Source organism: Brachyhypopomus gauderio, unplaced genomic scaffold, assembly GCF_052324685.1.
Source record: "Brachyhypopomus gauderio isolate BG-103 unplaced genomic scaffold, BGAUD_0.2 sc60, whole genome shotgun sequence".
NCBI classification, from domain to species: domain Eukaryota; kingdom Metazoa; phylum Chordata; class Actinopteri; order Gymnotiformes; family Hypopomidae; genus Brachyhypopomus; species Brachyhypopomus gauderio.
In genome coordinates, this window is record NW_027506881.1 from 1,860,792 (window position 1) to 1,871,735 (window position 10,944).

A 10,944-nucleotide genomic window follows, 5' to 3' on the forward strand; every position below is an offset into this window, starting at 1 on the left:
AACACGCGTGTCTGGGAGAGAGAGAGAGAGAGAGAGAGAGAGAGAGAGAGAGAGAGCACTCACACCCTCTCCCCACTCCTCTCTCATAGTCCTTCTCACCAGGTGTGGGATCTTCAGCACGTCATTCTTCTCCCCCGGGGAGGTTAAGGTCATCCGTGTGCAGGTCCCGGTGCCGCAGGTCGGTCGTACATCCGTCGCTCACCTGTGCAGCGTGGACATGTATCAAGGTATAACCATGACAACGAACCACGGACCTGCGTCTTACGAGCCGAGCTTCCTGCACAACGCCGGTACCGGAACCACGTCCCCGGTGTACGTACCGAGCACCCGAGCGACCCCGGTGATGGCGCCTCTCCCGTACCTGCAGACCCCGCAGACGAGCGCGGCTCCGGGTCACCCCGCGTGGGCGCAGCCGGCGGTGGACACCGTCCCGTCCTACAACCCCCCGGTGTCCCGGTTCGCCTTCTCGCCCAGCAGCCCGCCTCTCACCTCCGGTGTCGGTACTGCTCGGGAGAGCACGTACACGAGCCCGTTGAACATCTCTACTAGCGGTCGGGATCATTACGGTGCCCGGGGCCTGGGGGGCTCCTACCACGCACCGTACACGGCCTACGTGAGCCCGAACATGGGGGCCGCCTGGACCGCCGCTAACTTCGACGGTTCGGTGCTTCACAGCCTACAGAGCGGAGCAGGCAGCGCACGACACCCGAGTTTAGGTGAGAGATTAATAATGACTTTAGATGTGTTACTGTTATTACTGCATGGACAGACAAACCCTCCAACATAAGATTCATGATCGTTACTACCTAAACCTGAACGATAGCTCCGTGGATTTGGTCTGATTAATCAGAGTTCTCGGTCCGTCATGATTAATCAGAGTTTTCGGTCCGTCCTGATTAATCAGAGTTCTCGGTCCGTTTGTTATTATCTGTATGATTTTAAAGGGTTTTGAAACCCTGTCGAAGAGTTTGTGGTTTGGACATCATATCTCATTAAACACGTCGTGATCGTTGTGAATAAAAGCAACAATCGCGCTACTGTAGTGATTAAAATTATTTAAATGGTTTAAATGATTTGAATATATTAACTTAAGTTCACACTTTAGTGCTTTACGCAGAAAACGTTGTGATGTACGGCAGTTTAAAACAGTTACACAGCCTTAAGATTTCTGCAGTTACCTACGAGTAAGGTCTTGTCTTTTAAGGCAGAGTTCTGTTACATTATCTTTTTGCATTACTTTTTTGTCTATTTTAAGCGATCCATATTACACAAGGCTAAATTTTTCCTGGGGTTGTGTCATTGTTTTGCACACCTCTGTCGTTTTAGGAAAGTGTCGTAATATTTTTTAATATCATATTCAGTGTTTCTACAATTATTCACAATATCGTTTTTTATTTTTAATTACTTTTATTAATTTATTTTGATTAACTCATTCAAATTAGTACACAGAGTATTTAAAAGAGATGTAGTCTAGGCCTGTAAAAATGCAATGTACGGCATTTTCCAAACAATTCTGTATTGAAAAGGTGATGATAGCCCAAACAATAGTAATCTTATGCTACAGTCGTTTGTACCATGAGGCTTTATTGAATAACATTTTTGAATAACGATTTGTGTTCTATAAATTAAAATGCAGAGCTTACGTTAGGCGAAAAAAAATTTCTACTGGCATGAATTTAATGTCAGACTCCGTTTGAGTTCTTGGTTAAAATAACAAAAAGAAATATATTCTAAAATAAAACAAGTTTGTGCATGAGATTTAAATTGTTTGCAGGCCTCAATGAAAACACGTTGCTACGCAATTTACTGAAAGCAAAATTGGGTGAACTAAATTGATCGCTATAGATGGATTTGGATTTCACAGAAGCACATTCACAGGTACTGGACATAATTTTATTCGACGGACAGAGAAAGAAGAGTAGTTTAGGCTATAGTTTAGGATATTTTAAAACGTTAGGTGAATAATTAGCGTAAAGTAAATGAAGGGAAAGGAAAACCTCACCTAGCCCACATTTGTCTAACGGGCATTACAGTTGCATGCTGCAGAATTTAAGTTATCCAAAACAGTTCACAAGAAATCCAGACTGACTTAGTGTTAGATAACTACAGAAATGACATTAAATTAACCTGAATTAAGTTCATGAACTCCATTTAAGCTGTTACTGATAACAAAAAACTGCATCATATTTGTTAGGCTGCAGTTTTATTTTGACGGGTTACTACAATTTCGTATAATTGTTCGTTGCTGCTAGGCTGCAGGTATATTTTAGAGCAAATTGGTCTCAGAAGTTCTATAATTTCTGTCTAATTCTATCTTATTATATCTGGCCTTTAGGAATTTTGCCTACATTATGAAATACTGTTAAAACAGGCGCGATCGTAGAAAGTTCGACGTGAACAAAATCACGTGCACAACATAATAGTTTAAATATTAGCCATTTGTTATCTAATCAGAAACCCCCGATGGTCACGATTGATTGGATTATTGCATTCTGGGATATAAGATAACTTGTTGGCCTATAGACCACCACGAGGACGCGTGGGTTTCAGTGTCAGCTGATTTTTAAGATGGTTACCCAAATATCAGTTCGCTATCAGTGGGGTGCGATTGGACTTTGAGCAGGCTATTAATGAGTCACGGACAAAACAGACATGGTGAGAATCTGACTTTACCCGAGTAACAAACAAATTCCAATACCTTCGTTTCAGGGTAAATATAGTATTTCTCTGCAAAATGCCTGTATGACAAATTGTGATATCTAGCAGCCTTGTTCTCTAAGGTCTATTTAAAATTAGCTCATATATGTAAGTCACACGTGACTGATGACATGTGTGATTTTCAGATAACAATGTTAGATTAAATAAATCGGAACAAAACGCAGGTTTGTAACCTTTACACCACTGAAGTATTTACAAGGTTCCTTGAAGCAGTGCAGGATCACCCAGTGCAGGATCACACAGTGCGGGATCACCCAGTGCAGGATCACCCAGTGTAGGATCACCCAGTGCAGGATCACCCAGTGTAGGATCTCCCAGTGCAGGATCTCCCAGTACAGGATCACACCGTGTGGGATCACCCAGTGCAGGATCACCCAGTGCGGGATCACCCAGTGCGGGATCACACAGTGCGGGATCACCCAGTGCGGGATCACTCAGTGCGGGATCACCCAGTGTGGGATCACACAGTACGGGGTCACCCAGTGCGGGATCACCCAGTGCGGGATCACACAGTACGGGGTCACCCAGTGCGGGATCACCCAGTGCGGGATCACCCAGTGCGGGATCACACAGTACGGGGTCACCCAGTGCGGGATCACCCAGTGCGGGATCACTCAGTGCGGGATCACCCAGTGTGGGATCACACAGTACGGGATCACCCAGTGCGGGATTACACAGTACGGGATCACACAGTGCGGGATCACCCAGTGCGGGATCACACAGTGCGGGATCACCCAGTGCGGGATCACTCAGTGCGGGATCACCCAGTGTGGGATCACACAGTACGGGGTCACCCAGTGCGGGATCACCCAGTGCGGGATCACACAGTACGGGGTCACCCAGTGCGGGATCACCCAGTGCGGGATCACCCAGTGCGGGATCACACAGTACGGGGTCACCCAGTGCGGGATCACCCAGTGCGGGATCACTCAGTGCGGGATCACCCAGTGTGGGATCACACAGTACGGGATCACCCAGTGCGGGATTACACAGTACGGGATCACACAGTGCGGGATCACCCAGTGCGGGATCACCCAGTGTGGGATCACACAGTACGGGATCACCCAGTGCGGGATCACCCAGTGCGGGATCACCCAGTGCGGGATCACCGTGTCAGTGTTGCTTTGTTCTGTCAGCTCACATTAATAATCACGTGTTTTGTTCTTTTTATCCTCCTGGTTTCCCAACTCTGTGTGCAATAAAAGATTTAATGTGTATTTTAATTTAGGCCACTGTCTCACATCAGTACAGATTTAATCCAAAAATGGGTGTCTGACCATTCTGACCATTCTCAACACGGGTTACATAATGTGCACTAACCCTGTACACTGCATATAGACTAGGTCAGTAGTTGCAAACCTGACACCCTGCACAGAAGGCAGATCAGAACCAGAACCGGTGGGGGCTGCTTTTCTAATCTGTTGATATAAGACAGTACTCAGAAGCACAGAAGACTGTAGGCTAATCTTTAAAACTAATCAGCTGGCCTAATTAAGATGATGACTTCAACATTCTGAGAATAACCCCCAGCTGTGCTCCATCTCTCCAAACACACGGCCTTTCATGTATTTCTTGTAGTTTTCATGATCAATCAGGAAGCCTAAATATTTTGACAGTTCATAAACGTTTAGTTCAGTAATCTGCACAATGGAATCCTGTAATTGCCAGAAAAGAATAATTTTCTGGACCATACAGCCTGTCCACTGTTGCTAAGTCTGGAAGACTGCAGATAATTATATTATGAAGTGGATTTTGTGTTCCGTATTGTGTTGAATGCTGAAGGTGCCCCCACCCAGGGCTTGAACAGGACGCTTGGTCTGAAAGGACGTAAACGGGAGCTTTGACCTCAAGACCAAAGAGCAGCTGATATGTACCAACCAGATCACCAACATCAGTCATGATATAGGGGACAGAGTGTTGATGATGTTAGTGTTGAGGTTGGGGGGACAGAGTGTTGATGATGTCAGTGTTGAGGTTGGGGGGACAGAGTGATGATGATGTCAGTGTTGAGGTTGGGGGGACAGAGTGATGATGATGTCAGTGTTGAGGTTAAGGGGACAGAGTGATGATGATGTCAGTGTTGCGGTTGGGGGGACAGAGTGATGATGATGTCAGTGTTGAGGTTAAGGGGACAGAGTGATGATGATGTCAGTGTTGCGGTTGGGGGGACAGAGTGATGATGATGTCAGTGTTGAGGTTGGGGGGACAGAGTGATGATGATGTCAGTGTTGAGGTTAAGGGGACAGAGTGATGATGATGTCAGTGTTGCGGTTGGGGGGACAGAGTGATGATGATGTCAGTGTTGAGGTTGGGGGGACAGAGTGATGATGATGTCAGTGTTGAGGTTAAGGGGACAGAGTGATGATGATGTCAGTGTTGCGGTTGGGGGGACAGAGTGATGATGATGTCAGTGTTGAGGTTGGGGGGACAGAGTGATGATGATGTCAGTGTTGCGGTTGGGGGGACAGAGTGATGATGATGTCAGTGTTTAGGTTGGGGGGACAGAGTGATGAGGATGTCAGTGTTGAGGTTGGGGGGACAGAGTGATGATGATGTCAGTGTTGAGGCTGGGGGGACAGAGTGATGATGATGTCAGTGTTGAGGTTGGGGGGACAGAGTGATGATGATGTCAGTGTTGCGGTTGGGGGGACAGAGTGATGATGATGTCAGTGTTGAGGTTGGGGGGACAGAGTGATGATGATGTCAGTGTTGAGGTTGGGGGGACAGAGTGATGATGATGTCAGTGTTGAGGTTGGGGGGACAGAGTGATGAGGATGTCAGTGTTGAGGTTGGGGGGACAGAGTGATGATGATGTCAGTGTTGAGGTTGGGGGGACAGAGTGATGATGATGTCAGTGTTGAGGTTAAGGGGACAGAGTGATGAGGATGTCAGTGTTGAGGTTGGGGGGACAGAGTGATGAGGATGTCAGTGTTGAGGTTGGGGGGACAGAGTGATGAGGATGTCAGTGTTGAGGTTGGGGGGACAGAGTGATGATGATGTCAGTGTTGAGGTTGGGGGGACAGAGTGATGAGGATGTCAGTGTTGAGGTTGGGGGGACAGAGTGATGATGATGTCAGTGTTGAGGTTGGGGGGACAGAGTGATGATGATGTCAGTGTTGAGGTTAAGGGGACAGAGTGATGATGATGTCAGTGTTGAGGTTGGGGGGACAGAGTGATGATGATGTCAGTGTTGAGGTTAAGGGGACAGAGTGATGATGATGTCAGTGTTGAGGTTAAGGGGACAGAGTGATGATGATGTCAGTGTTGAGGTTTGGGGGACAGAGTGATGAGGATGTGAGTGTTGAGGTTGAGGGGACAGAATGATGATGATGTCAGTTCTTTATTCATTGTTCTTCACTTGTTGTCTGACTCCGAGTCTCAAGGTTGTAGCTGGGAACCTTGAGAAGAGGTCGCTCTGTGTCTGTCTACAGCATCCAAATTCCTCAGAGAAACTCAGGGGTTAAGTCTAGATTGAAACATAAGTGTGTGTGTGTGTGTGTGTGTGTGTGTGTGTGTGTGTGTGTGTGTGTGTGTGTGTGTGTGTGTGTGTGTGTGTGTGTCAAGAGAACTACTTTATGGTGCTTTATGGTTAAGCTATATTGTACATTATTAAAATAAAGCTATTTCACTCAGGCTGAGTTGTACACTGTGAGCTCTGATTAACGCCTCATTTTACAGTGGACAGTTACATGTATTTACCTGTATATACCTATATATGGAGGTATGGAGTTACCTGTATAGATATATGGAGTTGTGATATTCAGTTTGACAGGAATTTAACAGCTACTCAGGATGTCTGATGTCCTTGGACACCACTCAGTCCTGAATGATAAAGAAATAAACACACAAAGTGAGAGTCTTCTCTCTCTTCTCCTGTGTGTCCAAACTAATCCGTCCTTCATGGCTGTTAAGAGACCCTTAGACACATGTGATGTTTCCATTTATAAAGATTAGCTCAATTTCTGCTCTATATACAGAGCAGCCTTTTTTTATCAGGACCTGTCTCATAGAGAAAGAACAGAGCCCTTGTGGTAAACCATGGCGAACAGCCCCCCCTGCTGGTCACACACTTGTTAATTATTTATATTAATAGAGCAAAGCATGGATGTTTTACTGTAATTTCTCTGTCATATATCACTGTCTCACTCTTTCTCTATATGTATATATCACGTATATATATCACTGTCTCACTCTCTTTCTTCTCAGAGTTGTTTGAGGATTTCTCAGAGGGCCGTGAGTGTGTGAACTGCGGGGCCATGTCCACTCCTCTATGGCGTCGGGACGGGACAGGACACTACCTCTGCAACGCCTGTGGACTCTACCACAAGATGAACGGGATCAATAGACCACTGATCAAACCCCAGAGACGCTTAGTGAGTCAAACCCGTCACTTGGGGTGAATAGCTGAATGTGTTTGGGGTAAACAGATGTGTGTTTGGGCAAGGGACCTAACACAGGTGAGTGTTTTGGGGTGAATATGAAATGTGCCCTATTTGTCAATTGTGATTTTTCACCACAATCGAAATTTGTCCTCCGCATTTACCCATCTGTGCAATTAAAACACACACAAACACACACACACACACACACACACACACACACACACACACACACACACACACACACACACACACACACACACACTAGTGATTAACTAGGGTGTTGTGGTGCACACATGCCCAGAGCGGTGGGCAGCCCTCAACGAATACTAAATCATAGAATAGAATAGAATAGAATAGAATGCCTTTATTGTCATTATACACATGTACAATGAGATTGAAAGCTTCCCTTTTCAGTGCAAACATACAGAATATAAAAAGTATAAGAAAAATCTTTACACTATAGAATATAAGAGTTTTTTAATTTAAATACAATAAAGGTGTAGAGAATTTCCAGTTCTATGTTGTAACGTGGCTCGCGCCACGGAGCGAGAGGACGGACACAAGTGCTGAGAAGAGCGAGATTTATTCAGGGGAATACCGTAATCGTCATCCGAAAGCCAGGCAGGGTCGATAACAGGAGGGCAGTCCGAGAAACATGCAAAGACGGGCATTACAAAGACAGGGAGCACGGGACACAGGAGAAACAGGAATACGGTCAGGTACAAAGAACAGCGATGGGACAGACACGATCACAATTAAATTAAAAATACCGGACGAAGGACAAGGGAGACTCAGGGGCTTATATGCACAGACATTAAACAAGGGGCAGGTGATGACAATGACACAGGGGTGTGGTAACAAACGAGGAATCAAAACCAACGAGCAGGGCGGGACAAACAGGCAGGGAACACGGACATGAGGGAACCCAGAGTGACAGCTACGAGAGGGGGCGTTGCCCTACGTGACATATGTACAGTTATAGCAGTGGTTCCCAAAGTGGGGGGCGCGCCCCCTAGGTGGGACGCGGAGCTATTGCAGGGGGGGCGCGGAGCTTGAAAGTAAAACGTGCACATGTGTCTTAGGGATGCACCGATTCCGATATTAATATCTGAAAAAATTCTAGATCGGGTATCGGTGACAATGTGACAGATCCATAAAAACAGATCTATTCAGTCTAATTCTATGCTTGTATTGCTTGCTTTTCGGAGTTAGTTCAACCTTAATACTCGCGCTGGTGGTATTCCACTTAGTCCGTTTATTTGCTGGTTGACCAAAATAAACCTGGGCTCCAGCAATACTTCACTGTTCATACATGAACTGGTGAGTTGTCCAAATCTCATTTAATGCGTTACTTACAGAAATGAAATAAAGAGCAGAGGTCTGACTCGGCAGAAAGCTAAAAAACAACAATATTCCATACGCGCACTCAACTCGCTCCCTTAAAGAGACAGTACACATATTTCTGGCCGTTACATGCTTTGCGCTCTGCGTGATGTCTGCGCTTGCAAACTAGCCGCATATGTTTTGCTGTTTCTCTTATTTCATCTCCTTATTTATTTTAAATTATATTTAGAATTCTTGAACCATTTAAAAGGTTTCTTGCAGTTTATTTTTTTCATGTTTGACCAAAGTTGTGAACCTATTGTTTTTGTAAGTTTTCAACACATCCCTAGTCAATATGGGGGGGGGGGGGGGTGTAGGGGGGGCGCAAAAATATTCTCATCTACTAAAGGGGGGCACGGCAGAAAAAGTTTGGGAACCACTGAGTTATAGGATAAACAGTTTAAACACTAAGATTTGCATGTTAAATAATTAAATAGTAATATTGCACATATTCCACATATTATTGCACTTGTTATTATTGCATTTATTATATGGTGAGAGTCTATGAGATTGGAGGTTCAGTTATGGGATCAGTGCACGTGTGAGTTCAGTGTGGTGATTGCTTTGGGGAAGAAACTGTTCTTGTTACTTTATTGCTAAACAAGCACGCAAAAAACACTGAAACATTCATACTACAACATCTTTGACATATTTTGTCCACTGAGCGTCCGGCTGCTGACATGAAAAAACTGAATGTGAATGTGCAGAAAACCTCCGTTACTGGAAGACAGGTCATCTGTGTTGGGCTATAACGGCATCCAGAGATGTAGCAAATGGTTCACCACATCTGTCTCTCCTCTCCTCTGTCTCTCCTGTCCTCTGTCTCGCCTCTCCTCTGTCTCCCCTGTCCTCTGTCTCTCCTGTCCTCTGTCTCTCCTGTCCTCTGTCTCCCCTGTCCTCTGTCTCTCCTGTCCTCTCTCTCTCCTCTCCTCTGTCTCCCCTCACCTCGCTCTCTTCATCCTTCTCTTTCACACACACTTTCCCCCTCAGTCTGCCTCCAGAAGGATCGGGTTATCCTGTACTAACTGTCACACCACCACCACAACTCTGTGGAGACGCAACACTGAAGGAGAGCCTGTCTGTAACGCCTGTGGCCTCTACATGAAACTACACGGGGTAAGACGTAGCACCAGCGTGGGCTCAACAACTTTGATGAAGGACTGCAAAACTGGAAGTTATTTACTGATAAGTTATGACCACTAGAGGGAGACACTGAATCAAGAAAAGAGGGTTCCAATCTACGCCTAAGGTGTGTGTATATCAATAGATATAAGCTTCCTAATCTGTGTTGAACTAATCTTCTTCTATGCAGGTTCCTCGCCCTCTTGCCATGAAGAAAGAAGGGATTCAGACCCGCAAGCGCAAACCCAAAAACCTCAAGTCCAAACCCGGTGTGTCATGGCTGATTGAACACAAATGTTTGTGGAAATAGAGATGAATGCAAATGTAATGTAATGCGTTATAATGAACCCTGGGCTTGTGATTGGTAGGAACCCCTGGGACTGATGGCCACACCCCCTCTGCTCCAACCAGCACCAATGGTACCGGAGCAGAGGCCCGTGTCATTAAAACTGAGCCAGACACACCTACTCTCTTTTCCCATCATAACATCCACACACAGGTACGCAGACACGCTTACCACACGTGAACACACGTGAGCGTGCACTTCATGTTGTTATGTTTTTTTCTACATAGATCATGACGTGAGCTACTGATTCTCTCTCCCCAGGTCTCTCTTCCTGCCTACATGGGTAGTTCAAGTGGAGCGTCCAACCTAAAGCTCTCGCCAGGAGCCCACACGGGGGCGCCCTGCTCCAAGACCGAGCCCTGGAACAGCCTGATTCTCGCTTAGGTTCTAATATGATGCCCCCTAGCAAGATGCCGCAGGTCCAGCTTGTGCATGTGAAGGTCCACAGCATCGCAGGATGGTCTGCCCTGACAGAGCCAAGGTGGAAAACCCAAGAGCCAGCAAACACAACCACAAGAACAACAGAAGACACAAGAACAACTGAAGATAGAAGAACAACAGAACCCTCAGGATGCCATGAGACAAGAAAAAGGGCAGTGAAGCTAGAGGAAGGATCCAGAGAGAGGGATCTGGAGGGAGAGATCCAGAGGGAGAGATCCAGAAGGAGAAGGAGAGATTCAGAAGGAGAAATCCAGAAGGAGAAGGAGAGATTCAGAAGGAGAGATCCAGGAGAGATCCAGAAGGAGAGATCCAGAAGGAGAGATCCAGAGGGAGAGATCCAGAAGGAGAGATCCAGGAGAGATCCAGAAGGAGAGATCCAGCAGGAGAGATCCAGAAGGAGAGATCCAGAGGGAGAGATCCAGACATGCAAGTCAAGTCACTGAATGGAGTGTGTGAACTAGACAAGCGTGTAATGCACTAATAATGACAATGGCCTATCACAAGGCTAAAGATTCCCAGGACCCAAAACAAGATTATGACCTTGACCAAAGA

At 46.0% G+C, this 10,944-nt stretch overlaps 1 protein-coding gene across 2 annotated transcripts in view; it reads left to right on the forward strand.

Moving 5' to 3' along the window:
• gata4 (GATA binding protein 4) overlaps positions 1 to 10,944 on the forward strand; it is a 12,937-nt gene extending 1,993 nt beyond the window's left edge. For both annotated transcript variants that reach the window (XM_076988113.1, XM_076988114.1), the window contains exons 3-8: positions 90 to 716; positions 6,925 to 7,091; positions 9,474 to 9,599; positions 9,796 to 9,874; positions 9,974 to 10,104; positions 10,213 to 10,944. In XM_076988113.1, the coding sequence (XP_076844228.1) occupies positions 218 to 716; positions 6,925 to 7,091; positions 9,474 to 9,599; positions 9,796 to 9,874; positions 9,974 to 10,104; positions 10,213 to 10,335 (1,125 nt within the window). In that variant the 5' untranslated portion in view covers positions 90 to 217 and the 3' untranslated portion in view covers positions 10,336 to 10,944. The remainder of the gene's footprint in view (positions 1 to 89; positions 717 to 6,924; positions 7,092 to 9,473; positions 9,600 to 9,795; positions 9,875 to 9,973; positions 10,105 to 10,212) is intronic.